The 27,274-nt window shown below is 35.0% G+C and overlaps 1 protein-coding gene across 6 annotated transcripts in view; it reads left to right on the top strand.

Annotated features, from left to right (window-relative positions):
* Positions 1–27,274, top strand: part of Atg5 (autophagy related 5) — a 92,992-nt gene that overhangs the window by 58,916 nt on the left and 6,802 nt on the right. For all 6 annotated transcript variants that reach the window (XR_012449196.1, XM_020186859.2, XM_020186858.2 and 3 more), the window contains one exon: positions 20,310–20,427. Coding sequence is in view for 5 of the 6 variants with exons in the window: in XM_020186858.2 (XP_020042447.1) it covers positions 20,310–20,427 (118 nt within the window). In the remaining variant the exon portion in view is untranslated. The remainder of the gene's footprint in view (positions 1–20,309; positions 20,428–27,274) is intronic.

The raw sequence follows: 27,274 nt of genomic DNA on the forward strand, positions 1-27,274 counted from the left end.
CAAGAAAGATGGGGCCTTGCTTTCCTTTTTCCTAATTTATAGGTTATGTCAGATTTTGGTTGCTAAATTCTGATTAGTTTATATGGTTGTGCTATTCTGTTTATTAACTGTAGCTGTTATTTATGCAGCATTTTGATTAATCACCACCTTTTATTTATCTTAGGAGGCAGGAATCATCTGATTTAAAACTGTGAGGAAACTGAAGGTCAGAGATTTTATGCCATGTTCTTAAAACCACACAAATGAAAAGTGGAATGACTAGAATTCAGACCTAGTCCTGATATATCAACAACATACTATTTTTTTGTATAAATTAAGTTTGCAGTATTTTCAGAATATAATTATCGCAAAAAGTGAAGTGCATCTTGACCAAATACGTTGATAGGAACCTACAAAACCTGTCACTGGTGGTATTCTTTAAGACTGACTTTCGTAAAGATTGTTGGAAAAACTATTTCTTTTCATCTGTGATGTATTTATCATGGATTCAGAATGTCTATAATCAAGTGACAGAATTTCAGTGGTAAAAGTTAAATTCATATGGAAGTAGTCTAGAGGTGTTGCAGACCATGTTTCTGTCATTTACATAATAGTTTGGTTTAGTGTGTGAGTTTCAGGTTTGTTTTCCTGAAATCCAGGTGCTTTAGTATGAGACAGAATTCTAGAAATGAGGTTAATGGCAGGAGGTGTTTCAGAAATGTAACCAAAATGTTATTTAGAATAGTACATGTAAACAGATGGTGATTAATGACGTTATCTGTCAAAAAGATAAATGTAAAGTGACTGTGAAGTCCTTAGGCATTGGTATTTATGTTGTGTGATGAAAATTAGGCATATCATTTATCATTTTTTTCAAGAAATACTGGTTGTATAAATGTTATACTGCCAAAATAATTTTGGTAAGAAAGATTTGTCTTATGTAAGTTCATTTACTCACAAATATTTGCATTGCGTGCCCTGCACTTTGCACAGGGGATTCAAGTGGTGGTTAATATTATTCATCACCCCTTAGAGAGCCTATAGTCAAAAGGATCAAAGAAATTAAATAAGTGTGCAGACAAAACTTTAACTGCTATTTCAGTTAAGATGAGATATATCGTATAATAAAAGTCTGATGCCCTTAAGTAGAATTTGATAGTTTGGAAGGATCTGGCAGATGGTTGGACTTAGAATAGGCAGAATCACAAGAAGAGCTTTGTAGGCAAAAGGGACAGACACTGTGTCTGAGGATGTCCTGTTTGTCTTGAGCCCCAATAGGCTGCAAAGGTTAGAGTTAGACAAAATAGGAAATCTTAAGTGATTTTTGATTATCTGAATATCCATTCATATTTATTCAGCAGTGGTCATTTAGTTGCCTATTTTGTTCTACATGTTGGTTGATGTTATAAATTTAGAGAATCTTACTAGGAACAGTCTATTAGTGTTATTTTTAGTTTTAAATAAAAACACAAAGTTGATAAACAATGCTTGTCTTCTGACAAAGTTTTGATAATTCCTGCTTGTCTTTGGAAGTTCTTCATCAGTTATATAAAAGTAGAGTTTGAATTCCATTTTATTTTCCTTCATAATCACCAGAACTTTACTCTTTCCCATTTCTTATTCCAATATAAAATTTAAGTGCTATTAATGTTTTGATGATTTGATTAATGTGGTTTGCTAGCCATTTTTATAATAGATGTACTTACCTTCTAGGGATTTCAGAGAAGAAAGATTACATTTTTTAAAATGGAAACAGTGATATCAGGGATTAAGAGCACTTTTTCTTTTTCTTTTTTTTTTTTTAAGAGAGCAACTGTTCTTTTAATTAGAATTTAGGGTTCTTTCCCACCATATCATACTGCTGTGGAAGGAAGAACTGAGTTGATAACATGAAACAAAAAGAAGCACTTCTTAATCTGAAAAAAGGACCAAACTTTAGACCCTGTTTTTTCCCCATAAATGTCGATTTATGAATATGGAAATGAGAGACAAATTATGGCCATGTTTTAGGATTCCTTCCCCTCCAGGGTTATAGCATGTTGGTACAAAATTATAATTACATTCTTCTGTTGTTTTCCATATCAGTTGATAACTTACAATACCGTCTAGCAGAAAAGCCAGAGACCAACAAGAGGAATTATTGATCACTAAACTGAATACTAGTACTTTTAACTTAACTTCTGGTCATTTCAAAAAAGATACATTGTATATTTTGTGATACATTTTGACTATAGAGATATCTTATATCTGTAGCATAATAGAATGCTGATAATTTGTACTATAGCTATGCTTTGGTTTCTAGTGCTTTCCCTTTTTCCTTCTTGTTTCCTTCCTACTTCCCTTCTCCTCCCTTCTCTTCTGTTTCCTTCCCTTCCCTTCCTCCTTCCCTTCCCTTTCTCCCTTCTCTCCGTCCCCACCCCTCCACCAGAGTCTTATGAATGCTAGGCAAGTGCTTTACCACTGAGCTGCATCCCTATTACCAGTACTTGTCCTTTAAATTTTTAATTGACATAAAATATATACAACAAAATTTGTCATGTTTTTTATTTATTAGCATATGCTAGTTATACAGGGGGAATTCATTGTGACATTTACATATGTGCTTAAAATATGTCTTAATTAGATTCATCGCTTCTGTCATTCTCCCTCATCATGCCCTTCTTAGAACAGTTTCAGCAGGTTTCATTGTTCTATTTTCATATGTGTATACAAAGTACATCCACCATATTCTCCCTCCTTTACCCTGTCTGTATACCCTCTGGCCATCCACTGGTACCTCCCCTGAACAGATCTATATTACGTTCCTGTCCCTCATTTTGTAAGTTTATCTAAAATTTATCATCTTAACCATTTTTAAGTGTACAGTCCTGGGTGATAATTAGGTACATTTATAGAATTGCATATCCATTCTTCAAAACTTTTCTTCTTGTAACTCTATATCCCCTCTAGAAGCTTATACTCTTAAGAAAGCAATTCTCATTCTAGTTTTCCTATAAAGTTGACTGTGTTAGATACCTCATAAGGTGAGTCATACATTATTTATCTTTTTGTTGTGGGTCGTTTCATTTAGCATAATTGTCTCAACATTCACCCAGGTTGTATCATCAGAAATCCACCCCCTCCTCCCCCAAATTTGGTAACCTTCTATAAAGAAAAACAACAAATGATAGAATGAATGCTCTGTTCTTAAAAGAACTTTACTTCTGATTCAAGCGGAGATAACAGTAATATAAAAGACAAATACTGGAATGTTGAAGAAAGATCATTTATTTTCATCTTTTTGTGATAATAGTAATTTATGATCAGTCTATAGTTAATTTCGTTTTGTCCCAGAGTACTTTAAACATTTATTAAAGACTCAAAGTGAGTTCTTTAGTATAAACATAAATTTTTCTGGATGCACAGTTTTTAGCTGACATGCTTTTCTTTCAGTGCTTTGATTATGTCATGTTATTTCCTGTTCAACTTAATTATCATCTATAGATCATTTGTTTATATGTGTTCTTCTCCTTGCTTTTTCAATCATCTTTGTTTTTGAATTTCATCAGTTTCTGGGGTGCATAGGTGTGGATCTCTGAGCTTATTCTGTTTGTAGCTTGTTTAGCTCCTTGGATGTACTGCTGTCCTTCATCAATTTGGGGATGTTTAGTTTTCAAATATTCTAGCTGATCCCTTTATCTATATCTGGGCTTTCTACTATGCACATGTTGGTATACTTCATTGTGTCATGCTTCATAGTGTCACAAGTCCCTTTGTCTTTATTAGTTTCTCTTCTTATTCCTCTTCCTAAATATCCTTAATTGACCCTTCTTCAGGCTTGCTGATTCTTCTGCCTGCCCAAATCTGCTTTGAGCTCTTCAAATGAATTTTTATTTCAGCTTAGCAAGAATTTTTTTTTTCTTTTGGTATCCCTGGGGTTTGAACTCATGACCTCACACTTGCTAGGCAGGCACTGTTAACAGCTTGAGCCTCTCCACCAGCTGAATTTTTATTTCAATTGTTGCACTTTTCAAGTCCAGAATTATTTGTTTTACTGTGTAGCCTAGGGTGCCCTTGAATTCATAGTCCTCTGCCTTAGCCTGGGATTATAGCTTTGTGCCACCATACCCATCTTACAGCTTCCTATTTCTTTATCTTTATAATTTCGGTCTCTATTTAGCAAATCACTTGTCATACTTTCCTGTAGATCTTTAGGCATGTTTGTATATAAACACACACGTATGTATACATACATATTTATTTAAAACACGTCTCCTGAAAGTCATTGTCTAGTAAGTCCAGTTTCTGTTTCCTTCTATGTTATATTTGTTCTTATTTCTTAGCATGATTTAGAATTTTTTGTGAAAGTTGGATATGTATTTAATACACTGTTGCAGTCCTGCTCTCATTATTTCATTATTGTTATTATTGCTAGTATTTTTGTTTCCTGATCTAACAAGGTAAGGTTTTTATTCTTTGGCATGCATGGTTCTTGAATGTCCATGATAGTGGCCATCCAGTATTCAGGGGGATTTCCTTAAATGCCCAGAATGAATACATCTTCCAGGCTTTCCTGAGAGTAAGTGTGACTATTGGGGCATGCCTTGGATGCTCAGGCAAGCAGTGTACAAGTTGATTTTACTTCCTTCTTGTGTAAGGAGAGGTTTGAGGTTAGCCATTGGTGAGAGTTTAGAATCTGTACAGGTCTTTTCTGAATGTAGTTCTACACATGTTGGTGGCTTTCTAGATTGCTATTGATATGTTGAGGATTTCATAGCCCCTTTGGATTTCTTGCTTTCTGGGTTTTCCTTTAAAAATTTTTTGCCTAACTTGTTTGCTTTAACTATTATGATTGCCTTAGGGTAGCTTTGATGTTTAACAGTTGCCAGTGATTATTTTCAATAAATGCTCCTGGGGAATATGGTTGTTTGCACTGAATGAGCACTCAGTCCAGTCAAATAAAGTCTTCAGGACAGACATGTCAAATAATGACAGTTTTCTGAGAAGAGGCTTTGAAAGAACTCCAGCCACATTCAGGCTCCTCCAGCAGCTGCTAGACTGCCTTGATTGCAGTCTGGTGGTTTTCTTGGCCACTATATAGCTTTTGAGAGAACCTGAATCTCTAATGTGTATTAGATAGCAGGTGGTTAAAATGGAGCACAAAATTGGGATTAATAATATTTCATAGAGTTGTTGTGAAGATTAAATGCAATACTTTTAGTGCACTATTGTGCCTGGTTCATAGTGAATGATTATTAATATTATTAACTTAAGTCATTACAATTTGCTATTAATTAGTTTAAGAGCAGTGATGATGGCTTATCATGCTTTTGTATTTTGTGACTAATGGAAGATGTTTGAATCTCTTATTCTGTTTATTAATTTCTTTCTGATTTTAGTATAGTCTTCTTTGCTCAAAATCACTATGAAAATGCTATCATTAAAAAAATGTCCTTGGGCCTTGGAGTGACTTTTTGTTTTCTTCGAGTTGCACATTCTACTGTATCAGAGTTGTTTGCCTTTATCCCCATCTTACCAATTCTACCCATGTCCCCTTTGTCTAAACTGAACTATTTTAGTAATTCTTAGATTTTTTTTTTTCTGCCATAGTTCTCTACCTCTAACTTACTGATTTTTTTCTTATGTCAGGGTCTCACTGTGTAACCCAATCTGGATTCAAACTAGTGATCCTCTTCCCTCTGCCTCCTGCATTGTAATAACAGGCATGCACCACTATGCTCAGCTAACCTGTTATACTGAAGTTAGATCGATATTACATATAGCTGCACCATAACCAAGTAACATCACACACTAGTCCCCAAACCTTGCTGTTTTATTTTCTTACTCTGTTAACTCCCCTGACAAATAGTCCTTACTCCCAAGGTACTAAATTCACCTTCCGTCAGTATTTCTTGATTTCTTCACATGTACCTCATCTCTTCATACCGTAAAGAAGTCAAATGTGTTCTCTGAACTCTGTTTTAAAGCATTTACTTCCACCTTTGTCATGACAGCTATAACTATAAGTCCCAGAAGCTGGAGGAAACATCTAATACAACACCCTAATTTTGTAAGCAATTTGGTGCAAAGCTGACCTAACTAATAGTTCAAGTCACTGTTTTATGGCAGATATGAACTTGGGTCTTTGATCTTCAGCCTACTTCTTTTTCTATAGAAATCATTATAACATAATACAGACATAATTCATTTTCCAGTATTTCACCATGATTCGTTCTGTTGAAGTATATGTTGTTGCTCTATAAGCAGTAACATATGAATTCCCTGAGGACAGTTTTACTACTCTTGTCTTTATAGATGTTTCTCAGAGACTTTGTCCTTCTAGAATGAATGGATGAATGATTTGCTTAAACTTGAATCATTTCCCTACTCAAACACCTTTTAAAAGAAATAGATAAGTTGAGGCCTGTAGGGGGCAGCCCAACACAGCAAGTCTTAGTCACCCATACTAAGTAAGCTACTACTCTTAGATCTTTAGACTTCAATTATTTCTTGAAGAATGTTTTCTAAATGAAAGTAACTACTAACTGTAAATTTATGTGACAAGTATATTTTAAAACAATTTATCATGCATAGGAATGGGAAAGGTATGATGCAGGTGACTTACTGTTTGTTTTTAGAACATTAGATGAGAGCAAATGTTATTTATTACCTCTTGAGCTTTAAAAATTGCCTTATCTAGTAATTTCAAAATAACCTGATGCAAAATACTATTTCTGACTTGTAGCTAGAGTAGTAAAAATTTGCAGAGTTAATGGTGTTGTCCCAGACTATTAAAATTGTCATTAAATGAAGCCAACATTTTCTTATTACTAATTTGTTGCACTGAGTTAGGTCATTGTTTCATTCAATATTTTTGATTGAAAATAGGGATGGTAATTAACGCAAACTATATGAGTAACAATAATAGCTAACATTTATAAATTTTGAGTGCCAGATAGTGTTTTAAATGTTTTATATGTGTTTATGCATTTGATCCTTACTATTGCCTTGGTAATGTGTTACCACTGTCTCCTTTATATAGGTGAAATAATTGAGATATAGATTTGTCATTGAAACTTTTCCAGGCTCATCCATCCAGCTAGCCTTTGAACCCAGACAGTGTAGTCTGGCTCCAGAGCTTATTCTCTTTCATATATACATTTAAGTTTATTTCTTTTGTTTTCTTAGCATTTTTCTGTCAGAACTTTCCATTTTAGACTGTATTCCAGTTTTCATAAACACCAGGTTTCTTGTAACTCCTCTCTTTCTGTAGCTTCATATGTTCAGTCTATTTTCTTCCATTAGAGAAAATGCATGGACAGAAAGTAAACTTGTAACACCTTCCCTTTAATGTGAGTTTAGTGTATTAACTGTTATATATAAGAAAATATTTTTAATTATATTTACTAGCCAGGTGCTGTTGGTCACACCTGTAATCCCAGCTACTTGGGTGGCAGATATTGGGAGTCCAGCCCAGGCAAAAAGTTAGTGAGACCACATGCCAAACAATGAAACTGGGCTTGGTGGCATGTGCCTATCATCCCAGCTATGCAGGAAGCATAAATAGGAGGATCAAGATCCAGGCCTGCCTGGCCAAAAATGAAAGAGCCTACCCGAAAAAATAATTAAATTATGAAGGGCTAGAGTTATGGCTTAAGTTGTAGAATGAACACCTGCCAAACAAGCTTGAGGCCCTAAACTTCAACCCCCCCAATACCACCAAAAGTAAGAGAGAAAGAATGAAATGAATTAAATTTACTCTCTTGTTATTTCTATTACTTATTTTTAATATCTCACCTCAGGGAATATTGTCAACCCTGGTAGTAAATGCCAAAGAAATCCTATACCTTGAATCAGTTCATCACTCTTGCTGCTGTTTTAACCTATGCGTTCAGTCCTCCTATTTTTCATGGACTGTCACAGGCTCTAGTTTCTTGATTTACTACTGACCTAATATGATCTTTGCAATAGCAATCCTATGCTTGGTCCCTGTCCAAAGAATGGTCATTCCTTCAATTTTACTATTCAAAAACAAGTCTATGGCTCAAGTTGGTTTCCTTATGTTGCTATTGCATTTAAAATTTTTTCAGTCCCTTTTATACCCTCAGAGAGTGCCAGCATCTAAAATTATGTCCCTTAGGGTGATCACTTAGCCTATTGACAGTTTCTTGGTGTCCTAAATCTGCTTAATCATTTGTCTATTCCAATAGTGAAAACTACCTGCTAATTTTTTCCCTGTCCTTCTGATAAATGATTTTCATATAGCATACCAAAACACACAGCACCTGTCTGTTAAGCACAGAATTACTAGGCTTTGATTCCTAGTAGTGGTTCCTTCTTTTGGGTGACTATGAGAGTTGCTTTTGGCCTAATTACTCATACTTTAAAAATAACTACTTGCTAATACTTTTATGCAGGTTGTATGTAAGGTGGTCATTTGGGAATATTAGAAGGAAAATCAATTTTAAGAGAGAAAGGCTAATTCCTATTCCTTGTGACCTGAGTCTGAAGTGTGTGCCAGAGTTGTTAAGTCATACCTGTTTTTTCTTCTATTTCATTTCATTCAAGGTTTTGTTAGATTTTATATTTACTTTGCTTTGTAGTCCATGTAGGTTGTTTAATGCAGAGAAGATGATATACAACTACATGTACAGGCATGTTGATGTGTGCATGGGTTCTATTGATATGACATACAAAAATATTGACATGCATACTTGAAACCTCTAAGTTGTTAACTCAGCAGATTGCTTCTTTGCAGTTTGATTATGATTATTAAAATGTTAATTCTGTTAAATATAGTCTAACATAAATACTCAATTGTATTATCTGACTTTAATACCTTGTAACGTTTTACTGAATATACTCTGTCTTGAATAGAATGTATTTCTCATGGTCTGTTCAAGCAAAGACTATCAATTTAAGGGATGGTCAGTGCTGGTTCAGGGATCCACAATTCGAGAAGGTTGCTTAGGGCGTTTTGAGGGGTATGAAGAGGTCTCTAGCAATGAACTGATGAGTCTGATTATGATTAAATCCAAGATGATTTAATACATATTTCAGAAACTTAAGTAGACTGTACCTTTGGTATGATCTTTTCATGAAAGTCACTTGCCTGCATATATATGTTGTGACACATTTCTGTATACAACACAAATTAATTCAAATTGAACTAGCTGTGAAATTTCATGAATTGAGATTTCAAATGATTGTTGAGTTAATGCGAATGAATCTTTGAGAAGTCAAACTAATTAAGTTACTGTTGTTGAATTTCATTTAATCATCTTTTATGTCATATTATCTCTGTATCATTGTAAAAAGAAATTACATTTGAAATGTACAAAATTAATGTATATTAAGAAATAGCATGTTCTCAAAGCTAAAAACCCAGAGATCCAATGTAGTGCTTATTCTTAACATTTTGTCTAGAGTTTTCAAAGACAAAAACAGAAACTATAGGTTATTTCACATATACAAGAGAAAAGAATTTATTCTGCTTGTTTAAATAATATATCTTAATAGGCCTTTCTGTCCTCTTAATCTTTCCTTCTTTATCTTTTTCCTTCCTTCCTTCCTTCCTCTTTCTTTTTCTGTTTTCCACCTTCCTGTCCTCATGGCATCTTCCTTTTTCTCTGCCTCACTAACATGAGTGTTTTTACTACATAGCAAAGCATTTCGTATTTTAATTAAAGTATTGAAGTTTACTCCCTGAAGCAGAGCTTTGCTTAAAGGAAAACTACCTCTATTAGCTTACATTTAAAGTCCTTTTCATCATGATGAGGGTAATTATCTGTTACTTCTAAGAAGTAAGCCATAGCTAATTTCTGACTCTGTTCATGTTTAAAGTAACTTACGACAGTTCTGACGTCTGCTTATGTAATGTAGCATCCATCCTCTTCACTAGGTGTTCATTTTAGCTACAGATGCTTCATATAAAACAGGGTAGAGTAGTTTTCAAAAGGATCTGCACATCAAAGTGTAACTTGAACTCTGGTTTTTACATTGTTTGAGGAATGCTTAATGGAGTAGAACTAACAAATTTGCTTTCCCCTAATACATTATCATTTTAAACCTTTTCATACTTTTGACTTCCATGCCTTTCTATGTCATATCATATATAATGGAATAGTTCTATTGCCATGGAATGTTTTAACAGTGTTCACATTAACTATTATTGTAATTCATGTATTGTGTAATATGGAAGGTTTCCCTTAACTGCTGTTAATTATGGAGAATGATGCTGTCACTTTGGGAGCCTTAAATACAATTCTGTGAATAAAGCACCCTATTTTAAGTTGTAATACCACACTCTTCCACTCAATTCTGTAATTTGGTTGATAATTATGAGACCAAGATTATCATCTTTTAATACCTGGTTTCTGAGATAGCTTTAAAGTAAGTGCCATGATAATAGCTTTTAGCCACAGTGTATCCTCTTTTGCTAGTAAATTCTTTGGTACATATGTTTCTAATTCAGCTCCTCAACACAGTCTCCTTTCCATTTCTCAGATCAATAAATTGTCATTTAAATGACCCAAGAATTGCAGATGGTGGTTGCTCATGCTTGAAATGAGCTACTTAGACGAATGAGATAGGGAGGATCCCAGTTCAAGACCAGTAGTTTGCAAGACTGCATCTCTAAAATAACCAGAGCAAAATGTACTGGAGATGGGGCTCAAGTTATGGTAGAGCACCTCATTTGTAAGCACGAAGCACTGAGTTCAAAATCTAGTCCCATCAAAAATAAAGGAATAAATAGATTTAAAAAGAACCAAGAATTAACATGAATTAGACTTGTTGAACTGGTGGTTTGGATTATTATCTTGAAATAAAATACAACAGGGTATATCCTTTTAGTTTGGATTCTATGCAGTCTTCTCTTTGTATATTGTACTCTAAAACTTTGAATTCTTTTGTGGAGATAGATAATTATATTGTAAATAATAGTTAACTTCCTAGAACATGCCATGTCGATAATAATGACATTTCACTGTGATACCAGGTCTATAAGCCCTAACCTACATTCATGGCATTATTCTTTCTTTATGCCAGACTCTTTAGCTCCAGAATCTGCCAGGAGAAGAGTTCCCACTTCAAGTAGTATTTATTATTGCTCCTACTCAAAATCCCAGCAATGTAGGTTGAGGTTCAGAGGTTCTAAGTTGGTAAGGAAAAATGAAGATGAGATGTTCCTTGGCTCCTCTCACTGGTGTAAAGGGTTCTGAGAAAGTTCAGAAATAGTGGCCATATTAAGTCCACAGTCTGGACAGCAGTGTGTGATACTTCTGTTTCATATTACTCCTTATTTGAAATGATTTATATATTTTAGTAAACTTTCCATTTTAAGCTAGCATTTTATAGTTTAAAGTATTTTTAACTTAATTGCAATTATTAGAACACGGATAATAAAGGAGTTTTGGTGAACAAGGCAAAGTTTCTTAAATTCCCACAGATAATTCAAAATTGCATATGCTGCTATATGCTACTTTGTTAGGGGAAAACTTTCAACTTCTCTGAAGTGATGAGGGAATGTTTCTCTACTCTGCATTGTTTTGGGACTGTTAAAGAATTCATACATAAATACAAAGTTTGAGCCATCACTCCCAGAAAGACTACCCCCCCACCCCCGCATCATTCACATGAGAAATTATTTGTGTTTATTTTCAGAAAGAAATAACAGCTTTATTGAAGTATAATTCTGATTATATATAGGTCACATGTTTAAAGAATGGTATTCGACGATTTTTAGATATTGTTAAATTTGTACAATCATCACCACTACATTCCAGATTATTTTTATCACCCCAAAAAAGAAACCCCATGCTCATTAGCAGTCACTCATCATTCCCTCATTCTTTAGCCCCTTACAAACACTAATTATTTTCTGTATCTGTTTTTGCCTATTCTGTAGGTTTAATGTAATTTGAATGATATAATACATGGCCCTTGTGTCTGGCTTCTTTCACTTGCATAGTATTTTCAAAGATCATTCTTTTTTAATGTTATTGTCATTATTATTATTATTGGTGGTGGTACTAGGATTTGAACTCAAGGCTTCACACTTGCTATCCAAGCACTCTAACACTTGAGCCACACTTTCAGCCCTCAAGGATCATCCTTTTTATGGACCAGTAATATTTTATTGCATGGCATTTTCACATTTTGTGAAACTGATAGACATTTGGATTGCTTCCATTTTTTGGCTATTGGGAATGTATGCTGCAATGAACACTCATTTACAAGTTTTCAGATGACATATATTTTCAGTTTTCATGGGTAGGTGTTTAGAAGTAGAATCAACTAGTTGGTTATGTGGTAGTTCTTTGCAGTATTATGAGTCTCTTTTCCAAAGCATCTGCACCATTTTACATGCCTAGCAGTAATGAATGAAGGTTCCAGCACCCTTGCAAACTGATTTCCTACTATTTTGTTGTAGCAGACATACTGGTTTTGAAGGGGTTTATCATTTTTCATTTTCATTTCCCTAATGGTTAATAATGCTAAGCATGTTTTCATGGTTATTTATATGTTTATCTTATGAGAAATGACTTCAAATCCTTTTCAGTTTTTAACTTAGGTTGTTTCTTTGTTGTTGAGTTTTAAGAATTCTTCATATATTCTGAATACAGATTTCTTACCAAATATATGGATTACAAGCATTTTCATTCTGTGGGTGGATTTGTTTATTTATTTATTTGTTTGTTTGTTTGTTTGTTTTGCAGTACTGGGGTTTGAACTCAGGGCCTACACTTTGAGTGCTCCACCAGCCATTTTTTGTAATGAGTTCAAGTGAGTGTCTCACTAACTATTTGCCCAGACTGGCTTCGAACCACAATCCTCCTGATCTCTGCCTCCTGAGTAGCTAGGATTACAAGTGTGAGCCACCTGGTGCCTACCTTTTCATTTTCTTTATCGTGTCCTTTTGTGAACAAAAGGTTTAATTTTGATGAAGTTCATTGTATTTTTCTGTTGTTGTTGCTTGTGCTTTTAGGTTGTATAGCTAAGAAAACCATTCATCTAAGACCTCAAAGATTTTCTTTTGTGCTTTCTAAGAGTTTTATAGTTTTACTTCATCACCTTTTTTTCCCCATTTATATATTTTTTTATTTATTTATTTAGCTGTACTGGGGGTTGAACTCAGGGCCTTATGCTTGCTAGGTAGACACTCAACTCCTTGAGCCACTCTGCCAGCTAGCCCTCATTTATTTTTCGTAGTTGTCAAGTACCTTTTCTTTTTTTTTTTTTTTTTTAATTTCTTGACCCACAGTTACATTAGCAGTGAAATGTGTAAAATACCTCTTATTTGTACCTTCTAAAAACTTTACAAGAAGTTTGTGTAATCTTCTGTCCCCCACCACATGATACTTCGATGGGATTAACTTTTAGAAATAATTTGTGTTGGAAACAAAATAATAAATACTCTCATGTTATTCACTATGAAACCATTAGAGCATCTCAGATGAGTGATGGTAGGGGATGTTCTTTGCAGAACCTCGCTAGTTCCTAGCCAGTGTTTGGACTTTTCTCCTGGGGAAAGACACTTGAGTGGCCACCAGAACAGAATTTCGCTTCTGTGGTCAGTACAGCTGCTTTTACTCAGACATTTCTCTGGTACTTTGATTCCTTCCTTCCTTCCTCCTGCCCTCCCTCTTTCTTTTGTGGTACTGGGCTTTTTGAACTCAGGACTTCACACTTGCTAGTGCTCTACCACTTGAACCATTCTACCAGCCCTTTTTTTTGTTGGGTATTTGAGATAAGATCTTGCAAACTATTTGCCCAGGCTGGCTTTGAATCTCTATCCTCCTGATCTCTGCCTTCTGAGTAGCTAGGATTATAGGTGTGAGCCTCTAATACCCAGCTGATTTCTTTATTTTGGACAAATTAAAAGTGCTTCTTTATTTTATGTAAATGTACCACAAAGGTTTTTTAAAGTTCATATTCAAAAGAACCCCTTGATTCTTTCCCCTACCCCCCTTGATACTGGGTTTGAACTTCAGGGCTTTGTGCTTGCTAGGCAGGAGCTCTACCACTTGAGCTACAACCCATCCCAACCTGTTGATTCTTCAGAAGAGAATAATAATTACATTATTCTTATATTAGTCTTTTCATGTGGCTGTTAATAAAATTAGCAGAGATAGTTTAAATCTGTTATAAAAAATAAAATTTCTACTTGTATTCTCTTGGTATGACTTGAAATCTTTTGGGGAGAAATCTTAGATGAATTAACATAATTATTACCAAAATCATCAATCCTAGCACTCTTATGTGAATCATTTTCTTTGGCTACTCTACTGATAATTTCATATAAAAAGTTTAAAAGCAATATAACTTGTTCTATAAATGGGCCCATAAATAGCATCAAATCGACCCCAATCTTAAGGATCATTATTATTCAATGAAAGGATAGGACACAAACTTAACTGTATTTGTCTTAAGTATTATGTGACAAAATATATTTGGCATTGTCTAGATAGAGTTACAATAAATATAATAATTTAAATTAGGCAAAACAAACTTTAAACCAGATGTATGGATATTATTCAGATGGTGCTTTTCATTTAATCATAGTCTCAATTTAGATACTACTACTTTGGAGATTAAGTGTCCCTGGCTATATAATGACAGCTTTTCAAATGTTAATTATTATTTCTTAGTGTTGTTAAGAATATTAAAAATGTGCTTCAAACTCAACAGCAGAACTTCTGAGAGTGCTTATTTTCAATTTTTTTGTTACCCTCCATAAAGTATAAAGGCCCTCACCCATTTCCCTCCCTGTCCCTCACTTTCTACCACCAAAAGACTATTTACTGTAGAAGTCTAAAAGCATTCATTGTAAGATGTTCTGGTTTTTTTTTTTTTTTAATGAGGTATTGTGATCATGTATATTCTTAAGCTAATTTAAATGAGTCTTTTGAAAAGCATATGAGGTAAAAGTTGACATGCATGAATATGTCTTAAACGAAATAAGCATGTGACAGTTTGGCATATATCATATCTTTGTTGGTAACGTCTAGCAGCATATCTTGTGTAAAGCCCTGTTTTCTTTAACTTTGTACCACGTAATATTTATTTTAGTCAGTAAGATATCAAAGGAATGGAAATTATTTTCCATACTCCCTGTAATTGGCTCTATAACAAATGCTATTACTTTTCTTTGGCCCCACATTACAATGATTTAAAAAGGAATGAAATGAACCTTTGTTAAGCACCTGCTGCATTAGATATTTTATGTATGTCATATCCATTTCATTATCACAGCAGTCATTCAAAGATATCTTTCCCCAGTTTATCAGATTCAGAAGCAGGCTCCCCAGAGCTGGGTGTACTTTGCCCTAGTAGTGTAGTATGTGGTGGTAGACGGTGAGATTACAGTCAAGCTTTGCTCATCCCACTGCACTTGACATTCCAGTCTCTGTACTGTCCCTTAGTCCACTTTTCTCTTCCTCTGATTTCTCACAGGTACAGTTATATTTTAGCTACTCTCTGAATACTGAAATGGCCTTATCTCTTTCTCCATTAAAAAAAAATTGCTGCCCATTTCAAGCTGGCATCTTGAACACCATCCATATTTCCTACTTTGTTATTGTCCTTTTTTACAGTTCCCAACTATTTTAAGTTTTTATGTTTATTATACAATTAGCATATTATACTTTGTACCTACTGTTATATATTCCAGCCATCGAAAATGAAATAACGTAACCAGTTAAGATTTTTTTGTTGGTGGTGGTGGTTTCTGTTTTTACTCTTGTTACAGTGCTAGGGATCCAAACTAAGGCCTCCATCCTGTTCGGCAAGCACTTTACCACTGAGCTACATCCTCAAGCCTCCTTAAAATTTTGTTTACTCAGAACACTTTGTACATATTTTTATTATCACTTATCACCATATTGTAATTATTTGTTTATTGCATACTATTCATCTTTTAAAACATTAGTATAATGAAGCCATAGTGTATGTATAATAAATGTTCTGTGAGTGAAGATTTCTGATATAATTTATCTCTGCCCTGGGGTCAGTAGTGGGAGACCCTAAACCTGAGTACCACTGTAGTATTTAGGATAATTCGCTTGTTATTCCTGTGTGTTTTTATAAGCATTCTCAAAGCCATTTTTTAACACAGGAGGCCATAGGTAGAAGGAATGCAATTGGAGGCTGGCTCCAGAGAAAAACACGAGACCCTACCTGAAAAATAAGTGCAGCAAAAAAGGGCTGGGGATATATCTCAAGTGGTAGAGACTTGCCTATCAAGCACAGGGCCCTGAGTTCAGACCCTAGTATCGTCTCCTCCCTGTTCCCCCTGCCAAAAAAAAACAAAGTAAAAATACACTGATTTGATAATCAGTGTAATTTAAGTAATTTAATTTTGGATGGTAGCTTTTGTGCATAGGTAGGCATGGTTATACTTATTTTGTTAGAGTTCTAAATTGTAAGCCTGTTTTTTTTTTTTAATGCCTTTGGTTGAATTTATGCTACTGGTATTATAAATGTAGTAATTTTATATAAAAATGATAATTTCACTTCTCAGTTCTTATATAAATCCTCTTTTAGATTTATTTATTTACTTTTTGGTGGCACTGGAGTTTGAACTCTGGGCTTCATGCTTGCTAAGAAGGTGCTCTATCACTTGAGCCACACCCATATCCCTTTTTTGCTTTAGTTATTTTTCAGGTAGGGTTTCTCATTGTCCACTGTGATCTTCCTACTTCCACACCCCTTCATAACTAGCACCATGTCCAGCTTGTTTGTTGAGATGGGGTATCACTAACTTTTTGCCTGAGCTTACCTTTATGATCCTCCTGATCTCTGCATCATGAGCAACTGGAATTATAGGAATGAACCTTCAATTGTGACATTTTCATACACACATATAATGTATTTTGGTATGCACCTCCCCTCTAAATCAAAGCAACCCTTCTAACTCAGATAAATGTCCTTAAGTCAACCATCCTGACTATTTCCAAGGACTTTACACTTTCAGAGTACATGTAAAGTAGTTGATGATATCAGAACTTGCAGCTACCACCTGGGAGAAAACAACATATATCAACAATCAGTATAGTATTTGTTTCTTCAGCCCAGCTAAGGAGACTAGACTGTCCATCTCAGGGTCACTGGAGCAAACTATATTATGGGTTCAGTTTAGCAGTTCAAGTCACCAGAGGTCCTGAAACTAGAGACTATCCTAGGATAAGTTCCAGCTATATTGTAATAAATTGGGCCCCTTTCATCAGTAGGTGCTGCTGGCTGTGCTGGTAGGAGACCTCCTGAAGCCCGAGTTCCTGCCTGTCTTTTAATTAGAGTCATTTGTAAGTGTCACTGCTTTGCGCATTGTGCATCTACTGGGCACCTGTTAAATTCCACTATTTCTGATCTTTTATGCTTTTCTCTTTCAAAACTTGTTGCCACTTTGTTTCAGTGAATTGAATCTCCTTTAAAAGGATTCTTCATCTTTCTCATCACTGACATCTTGGCCAATGAACCGGTTAAGTACCTGTCTAGCTGTAAATTGTCATTTTTAACAAACCAATATAAAATCTGTATTAGTATTCAGTAAAATTCTGTGTGTGTCAAGTCACTGAGTGAGAGGGGAGAGAATGTTGAGGCAGGATAGGGTCCCACTCGGTAACCCAGACTGGCCTTGAACTCATGATGTTCCTGACTCAGCCTCCTGGGTGCTGGAATTATATGCATACACCACCATGCCTGGCTTTAAGTCACATTTAGTAGGAATAATAACTGCATATTGAGCATTTACTGTGTGCTAGGCATTGTTCTAACAATTGCCTGACCTGAATTAACATGTATAGTCTACCAAAAACCTTTTTAACTGCTGATTTTGGGGCAGGATTTATGTACTATACATTTAAGACTTTTTTTTCTTTGAAATGTGGTTTACACATATTTCCTCCCAATTTGTGGCTTGTCTCTTCATCCTCTTTAGGATCTTTTTCAGAGCAAAAGTGGATTTTTTGCCTTTTGTTTGATAGTCCAGTTTATCAGTATTTTCCTTTATGGGTCATACCTTTGGTGTTCTAGACCAGTTGGGTTTTGGTTTTTTTGTTGTTGTTTTGGCAGTACTGGGGTTTGAACTCTTGGCCTACACTTGCTAGGCAGGCGCTATAACATTTGAGATGAGTATTTAATGAAGTCCTGAAATGGATATACCTTTTTTCCCCTAATTTATAAGTAAACATAAGCTTCTGAATTTCATAATTCTGGACCTTTTGATATCCAAACAAGTGAATTTAGAGGAAATAGATTACAAGTAAAAGCACTAAATTTGGATAATACTAAGTTAAAATATGCACAAGTGTTCTAAAACTATGATGGTCCTGGTGATAGCGGTGTGCTTTAAATTACAAGATATTATGTGTCGGGATTATGCTGTGCGTTCTGTTTCAGATACACTGCATTAGAGGTCTTATCTCCATTCACACACATCCACATGTATTTATATGTTTGTAGCTATTGTCAGTTGAAGAACCTGAGATTCCAGTTGTGCCCATGGTTCCATAATAAAGGAAATAAAGTCATGTCTTTCATCCATTCTCTCTGCCTTAGATGCCTACAGGCTTGCAATTTGTGTTGTGGTATAAACTATGTCAGCCATAAAACTCAAACTCCATCTTTGTGTATGATAATATTCCATTCAATGATATTGTCTATATTTTTTAATTTTTAACTTATTAGAGTAAGTCAGCATTTCTTGTTTTATCGACATTGACGTCAAATCAGTTAACCTACTTAGCTGTCTTTGGAATGGGGCTTTTACATTCTCTTCTGTAATAAATGCAAACAGCACTTTGCTGAGTTTTCTTGTTAACCATTCTATAGAATGTAGTTAACAGTTGTTAATAGTACTGAGGCTTTCTCTTTACTAAGCAAATACTTCATTAGAAAAGGTCATCAAAGGTTATAACTTTTTTGGGGGGGCAGGCACTAGGGTTTGAACTCAGGGCTGAAGGTTAAACTTTTTGTTAATAGCTGGTTAGGTTTGGAAGAGAATTGAAAAATGTCAGGTACTATGAAATAACAGGACATTTTTCTCAATAGTGGGCTTAGAGCATGTTCTTTTTTTAATATGTAACCAAGGTGACTTGGCTTTTAGCATATTGTTATCAGGTAATTTTAGCATAGCTATGTCACCTGACAATTCAGTAACTAATGAAATCTCTAATCTCTGGGAAGAGGTTTGACTTTGCTACTTTCAGTCAGAGTATAAAAGGTAGATTTTGAGTTTCTCTTTAAATTGGGAATACATTTCTGCCCCTCCTTTTCTACTGTCTTAGTCCCACTTCTCATCATGTAAGTTTGCTTTATTCAGTCAGCCTCTCACCAGTCATCATGATTTTTACCTCTTAACCAAGTCATCATCACAGCACTGCTTTCCATTAGACCTCAGAAAAAGCCTCTTTCATCACGTCACTTCCTTTGCTAAAATGTCTTAAAAGTCTGTTTGTGGCCTGGAAGATAGAAAGCTCTAAGTGGGTGGAGGCTATTTTAAGTTATTTCTGCAGTCCCCTGTTCATTCCTTTTTTTTCTCCCAACTTCCCTAACCCATAGTATCTTTGAGTAGTTTATCACTTGCCTGGGCATGATGGTATACCTGGTTTCAGCTTGTGTAGAACTTCTTAAATTGAAGTATGTCAGTGATAATATATTTAAGTCCCTAAACAGTTCAGTTAATGAAGTGAATTATATTCGATGCATATTAACTACCAAGATTCTCATTATTTTTCTCCAGTTTATTTGAGAGAGAGAATGTTACAAATGAGTGGTTGACGGCACGAGGACACAAGATCGTAGAGCTCATGAATAGTAGTGTTCTTCACTCCCCTGGCTGAGTGTGAAGCCTCTGTCCTTGGGATCACCGTGATGCCTCCATCATGTTGAGTCAAATGTGGATAATGCAGTATAAGTATTAGTAAGAGAGTCTGGCATAGTGATTGGCCTTGTAGCTTTATTGTACCTTCAAAATTTGATATTAACTTAGTATTATCAAGTGTCATCTTGTTTTTCCAAAAGTTCCTTCTCTGATGTAGTATTTAGTTGAATTTGGTTATGTCTTTGACTCTAGAATTGACAAGTATTGACAATAACCTCTCTCTCTCTCTCTCTCTCTCATATTCTTTTATTTTTAAATGCCTTACTTTTTGTATTTCCTAAGAATTAGATTTACCTGAATTTACCGTGTTAGACACTTTCAGCAATGATACCACATCTCTGTTATGTGCATCTGATTACACCGCACCATCAGACACCTAATGCCAGTGTGAGAATAATTATCTACTAATGTATGACTAGCAGCAGCAAAGACGTAATTGCTCAGATTAATTTTTTTATTTTTCAAATAGACAACAACTGAACGACCTTTTATTCAGAAGCTTTTTCGTCCTGTGGCTGCAGATGGACAGCTGCATACACTAGGAGATCTCCTCAGAGAAGTCTGTCCTTCTGCCATTGCTCCTGAAGGTATGTAGTTAGCAGCAGTATGACAGTTCTTTCATTTTCTATTCTAAACTTTTTATTACTGAGGTCAAATAAACATTATACCTTTGTACATAACATTTAGTTATTTCAGGAAGATATTTTCATTATCTTGTAGGGTGAAATATCTTGTAACAGAAACACTTGTGACAAATAACAAATCGACACTCTTTGGCAAAGTAAAAAACATTGGCTTTAAATTGCCCACTTACCACATTTCTGGTAACAGAGCACAATGTTTTGGGATTTGGAGTATTTGAAATTTGCACATTAGTGATGTTTGATGACGCATGCACACACACACACACACACTGCTTTTTTTTTACCTCATCATAGCCCAATTATTGACTGATTTGTAACCCCAGCCCTATGATTGATAACCGCTAGTTGCTGATTGACCTTTTTAGAACATTTCAGGGGCACACTATCATGCTCACGAATGCAATGTATTTATTATATATAGAAAAAATGTTAAGCTTGCCCTTAAACTCCTAGGTGGAAAGAGGTAAGGCGTTAGTAGATATGAAAGTAAGACTTCAGTAATGTTCCTCTTCTTATGAAAAAGTCTGAGGAAGTGGTTTTCCTAAGAAGTAGAGTTAGAAACAGTGGGATTGGGGAGCATGTTGAATCTCTAACCTAAATAACTAGACAAATGTTATGGAAGTTACAGCATGTCATTCTGTCTGTAGATATAATGATTTTCTTCTGTCAAAGATGCTGGCCTATACTGGCATTCCTTTGTACATTTAGCACTTCTGAGATGAACAGAGGCACATTGGGAAAGGGAGAAGAGGGGCCTCTAAAACACCATCAGAACCTGTATCAGAGGGAATAAGGAAATAGACCATTGTCCTTCAGATTAATTTAGTTCAGCTCTTCATTTTTTTAAATCACAATTTTGGTGTTTTTTTTTTTTTTTTTTTTGGTGGTACTGGCATTTGAACTCAGGGCCTCATGCTTGCTAGGCAGGCACTCTACCACCTGAGCCACTGCACCAGCCCTAGCTCTTCATTTTTTTATACAATTTGTTCAATATCTCTCTCTTTGCTGTGGTTCCATTTGTTTTCATTTTCTTTTCTTTTAAGTCACTTTTTTTGTTGTTGTTTGTTTGTTTTGGTCTCTTGGCTGTACTGGGGTTTGAACTCAGTCCTGAGATTTGAACTCAGGACCTCACACTTGCTAAGCAGGTGCCTGAGCCACTCTGCCAGCCCTGTTCTATTTTTAAAAATCTTTTACTTCAGATTAAAATGATATTCTGAAATGCATGCTTTTTCCCAGTTTTTCATCCTATGATTTTTGTTTAGTATCTAGTTCCCTGCATTTTGTCCTCTTACATTACTTCCTGCTACAGTTTTAGGAACAGGAACTTCTACTGTGTTTACCTTATTATGTTAGCATTCCCACATACAATTCTGGCCACTTTTCTTGTTGAATTTATTTAAATAATGACTAAGAACATCAGGCATATAAAGGAAAACAGTCTCTGCCCTCTATCATAATGCACTATTGCCATTCCTCCAGCCAGGCCACAGTAATACATACAAGATTAACATGGCCTTGCACAAGAATAGCATGCAAATTTGTGGCTATTTATTTTCTCAGAGATGTTTTGTTCTCTCCTAAGCACTAGCCTGCCCTCCCTGCATAACCTTTCCTGGAGAATACACAGTGTAACGTCCCAGTGTTTTTTAAAGATGGGGGCGGTGAAGTGTCCACTCACAACTTTAATCCTCAGGGTACCTCTTAGATTATTTCAAGTGCTTAGATGAGTACGTAGTATGGCAGACTTCTCCCCATTCAAACTTTCAAATACTTGCTTTGACTGAGGTACTGATACTTCATTGAAATGACATATATTGTACCTATATTTTGAAGACACTTTTGATGCTATGTTTCATACCAAGAAAAGGACACATCTTTAATACCCATATTTTCTCTAGAAAACATTTTGTCTTTGCTTCTTCTTTTGGTCACATCATAGTTATTCTGAGAAAAGATAATAATCTGTGGAGAGTATCCAAGGATATCAAGCCCACTGTTTGAGTAAAAAACTATTCACTTTGTGGTTCAGTACACCTGTAGCATTTTGACACACCTGCGCTCCAGTTGAAAGTGAAAGAGTTTAAGATTGGGTGTGTGTGGATAAGAACTGGCTGTCATTATAAGTTAAAAAGAGAAAGTACTTATAAAACTATGTGGCACCATTGTCTACCACTCCCCATGAGAAGTGATTCATGCATGAAAGAATTTCATCTTATTTCATCATATGAAAGTAGAATGTACTGATATTTATGAAGACGTGCTTTAGCTCATTGTTCTGTGGAGTAACTCATGATGAGCTGGTTTGTGTCTTTCTTTTTTTGATTTGTAAGTGACTAAGGGAGTTAGCCAACTTTGAGGTAACAGGAAATAACCAAAGGTGAGCTCAGGTACATTGTTTTTTTGGTTTCAGCTGTAGTTAAAAGTGACTCAGTGATCTAAGCCTCTGTACCTTACCTGAAGTGAAATACTCCTTTCTTCATTAAGAAAAACATGCTTTAAAATATCATAACAAAAATTAAAATCATGGCATATAGTTTTTATTTTGGAGACTATAAAACACCTATTAAACTTTATCCAGTCATTCTTCATTTCCCATTCTTCCGATATCATATATAAAAATCTGGTAGTCTAGGATAGCATATAATTTGATTTCAAGGTTCCATTGGTTAATCCTCTGTGACTGTTGGACTATTTTTAACCTGATTTTATATTTCATATTCCACAAATTGAGGACATGTGCAAAGAAAGTCTTCTATTCCGTAACAGCTGAAGTTTCCCTGCATCTCCCTCACCAAGAAATACAACCCTGTGACCACTTTGTTTTCCTCTTCATTTCTGCTCTGCTTCATGAGAATTTAGTTACTCCTGACACCCTTCCCACTACCATTTGACTTTTGGTTTCCATGTGATATAACAGATTTCATTATTCATCAGTCATTTTCTATACATTATTTATACTATCTTGTGTCACTGGGGATAGTAAGATGTGAGACACAGTCCCTGCTCTGAAAAAGTTTTGATCTAGTTGGTGTGGACAAAAGAATTGTACAGTTGTATCCCTCAACAGCTACCCAGAGGCTGATTGATAGAGGGTGGTGTGCTCAGAAATGTCCCTTCCCCTATTTGTTGAGGAAATAGTGTTTTTCTGCCTTTTCCCCATATGTATGCATGAAGTTTTTTATTTTTAGTAAGAGCAGAAATGTTGGAAAGGCACTGAGGAACTAAGTGGAATTGAGGCTGGGAAATTAGAATTAAATTATCATTTTATTTTTAATATATTTTGTGAGAAACCACAGAATAGTTGTTACAAATAAGGAAACATGATGTGCTGTCCCCTCCCACACCCTTTGCTCTGTAGGATTAGAGTCTTTGGATGCAGTGAATTAACTGTTAGAAAAAAAAATCTAAATCCCCTCTAAATCTGACTATAGGAAACAGATCTTTCCAGTATTTGCACAGCAGTAAAGCTGGTTAATGATATTGTATGATTTGAGGTTTGAACCTGCAGTAGTCACAGTCATATGCATGATGACACTGCCCGCAGAAGAGCTAGCATTTCAATTTGTGAAGGCATGCCACACCTCCTCAGGATTTGAGATAATAATGGTTTATAATTTCAGTAATTGTTTGTGTTTTGTGTGTTCATTTAGAATTTGAATTAGAATGAACTAAATATCACTCTGTACCTTCACACTATTTGAATTGGGTAATCTGAATTTTTTTTTTAATGGATCCAGGTTTGATACTTAATAAAATAAATACATTTCCTGTTACATCTCATAGGTTTCTGTTCTCTGTTCCTTATTGCATACATATTTTACAAAATAAATTATGTCATTCACAGTGGGATTTCTAAGTTTTTCAAATGTAGCCCTTTATGAGCAAAGATCTTCTATAGTTATATTTAAATAAAATGTAAAGTGCAATTTATGCTTACTAATTACATTTTGTTTTCTTAAATTTTTTGCCTTGATTGCTATGCTTTGTCTCAACACATGGGCACTATTGACTAGTCTTAGTGAGACAGAATCTCTTAATGTCTAAGACTATTGACATTGAATGTCTTTCTAAAAGCAAAGAAATAGAACTGATTATTTTCTTTCTGTGTTATGGAGATGATGAGATTGCTGGACCTAAACAAAACAAAACAAATGCCTCTGATTTCCCCTCCTTAATTATTGTTCTTTATCTTAATCCCAATCTCATGAAGCTAAATGAATTAACCTGACTTTCCTAAACGTGGGAAACAGGGGCTTGTACAATATTCCACCTTTAGCAGTAGAATATAAAATTCTCTTACTAAAATAATATGCAAACCTCCCTTCATCCAAAAAAGTTCCATGAGACTTCAGCCTGGCCAATAGTACAGCTATTATCCATACTTCAAATACAGTGATTAATCCTATACTATTTTGTAATTCATATTTGATAAGTACTGATAGTTCCAATTAGAATTATTGGGTCATTTTATAAAAGAAGATCAAAAACATTTTGAACTTATGTTTTCAAAATTCTATTTAGTTGTTTAGTGAACACCTCTTAATGTCTAACTTTTAGCTTATTTTTATGTTATTGACAGGAGGCTTTTAATCAGTTTATAAGAATGGTCTTATAATTACTTAATACACTTGCCATATTCATAGCTAATTATATGGGGTTTTTTAATTTAAATTTTGTTTTATATCCTTACTGAGAAATTATGAACAAAAGTCAAATGAATTAATGTAGATGTGTTTTGAAATTATTGTTTAAAATATTAAGACTCAGTTCTGAAAACATTGCAGTTATAATAAATATATGACACAATATTTATTCATGGGAAATATGGGGAATAAATTTACTAGAATATGTGTTCATTAAGAACTGTACTGCCAAGTATAGATCCGGAAGAGATGTTAATGTAAGTATTTCTAAATGGGTTTGTAGTTCTCTGATAAACAGCACTCTCCTTCTGTTTGTGATCATAGGATAAAAGCTCTGAAGCTTGTATATGTTCATTTTTACTGCTACATCATGTAGCGTGCTCTTAAGATTGAGATCTCATTCCCCAGGAAGCATTTCTTGTCTAAGATTAATTGCCCTTTTAAAATTGGCGTTTGATGTATTCCTTTGGTTGTATCCTGGCTTGGTTTAGCCCCCTTTGACCTGACCTCACTGACTGTTACCACCGCGGCTGAGTCAGAATCCTTCAGCATGATGTATGTACTTCAGATTTCATCCTGTGGTTTTTCTTGTCCATGGATTCAATTAGTTAGCATTTTACTGATGAACATATCAGAGGTGTAAGTATTTGTCAGAACAAAATTGTTCAAAATGGTGGTAATCAGAAAAGTTCATCTAGTTATTTAAAACTTTTTGGAAGTATTATATTTTTTCAGAAGTTTTTTTCCTGAATTATAAAATATAAACATGAAGCCACAAAACTAAACACAGTAGGTACACCATTTGACCTTAGCTTTCTGTTATTACATTTAACAGGTATGAATTTTAAAAGAAATTATTTACTTAAACTGAAATTTTTTCATTTCTTTTGTGTCCTTTAAATTAAGAAAGATTTCATTAATATATTTATTGATAATAAGAATACTAAAATGTCAGTTAAATGGCATGTAATTTGTTTTTAACACCATTACCCAGCTATTAGGTGGAGGGAGGTCAGAGATTAGGAGGATTTCCAATTTGAGGCCAGACCTGGCAAAAAGTAAGTAAGACCCCCAACTCAACCACAAAAATCTGGGCATGGTGGAACATATCTGTAATCCCAGCTTCTCAGGAGTAGTAAGTAGAAGGATACAGTCCAAACCAGCCTGGGGAAAAACATGAGACTATATCTCAAAAATGACCAAAGCAAAAAGGACTGGGTATATAGCTCAAGTGGTAGAGTACTTGCTTAGCAAGTATGAGGCCCCAAGTTCAAACCCCAGTACTGCCAACAATAACAATAATGATGATGATGATGACAATGACAAACACCTTTAGATTATATTCCTTGATAAAATTGGCTTAGAAGCATGGACCAGGATGCAGGTTGTGATGGGGCTGTGTATGGAGGATTAGTAGCAGGGATCTATAACAGGCAGGTCACCACAATAATGCACATAAAATGTAAAGATTTTGGAAGTTTGGAGGTTTTTGATACTTAAACAGTTTCATCTATTTAAAGATTTCAACTTTTTAAAATGTTTCCCCTTTTACACAAAACAAAATAGAAGAAGTCATCCAGGATTAAAACTGCAACAATAGTTAATTGATAGAACATGGATATAAATAGGAAGGTGGGTTTGTTTATAGTATGTGAATTTAATGTAGTTATGGGTACCACTGTTAGCAGTATTGAAGAGGAGAAGACATCTGTATACTTCAACGTACAGGTCTTACAACATCATTGCAATAAATTCACAGAACTGTATTACAGCTAGTTAATCAGGTTAAGAATTGTTTCCATATATGTGTCACATTTTTGGCACACAGAGTTCATTCCTACAGATTCTAGTTACTGAAGGTGAGTGATTATAAAAAGCTTTCTAAGGAGTCACAAGATCTGTGCAGTGCTTTCACCTTTTTAAAATGATTCTTACTTGAAGTTTTTTTTTTTTTTTTTTGGTAGGACTGGGGTTTCAACTCAGGGCTTCACCCTTGCAAAGCAGGAACTCTATAGCTTGACCACACCTCCAGTCTGTTTTGCCCTGGTTATTTTGATGATGAGTTCTTGCAAACTGTTTGCCCATGCCAGCCTTGAACTGAGATCCTCCCAATCTCAGCCTCCGAAGTACCTAGAATTTCAGGGATG

The sequence above is a fragment of the Castor canadensis genome, chromosome 1 (assembly GCF_047511655.1).
Source record: "Castor canadensis chromosome 1, mCasCan1.hap1v2, whole genome shotgun sequence".
Lineage (NCBI taxonomy): Eukaryota > Metazoa > Chordata > Mammalia > Rodentia > Castoridae > Castor > Castor canadensis.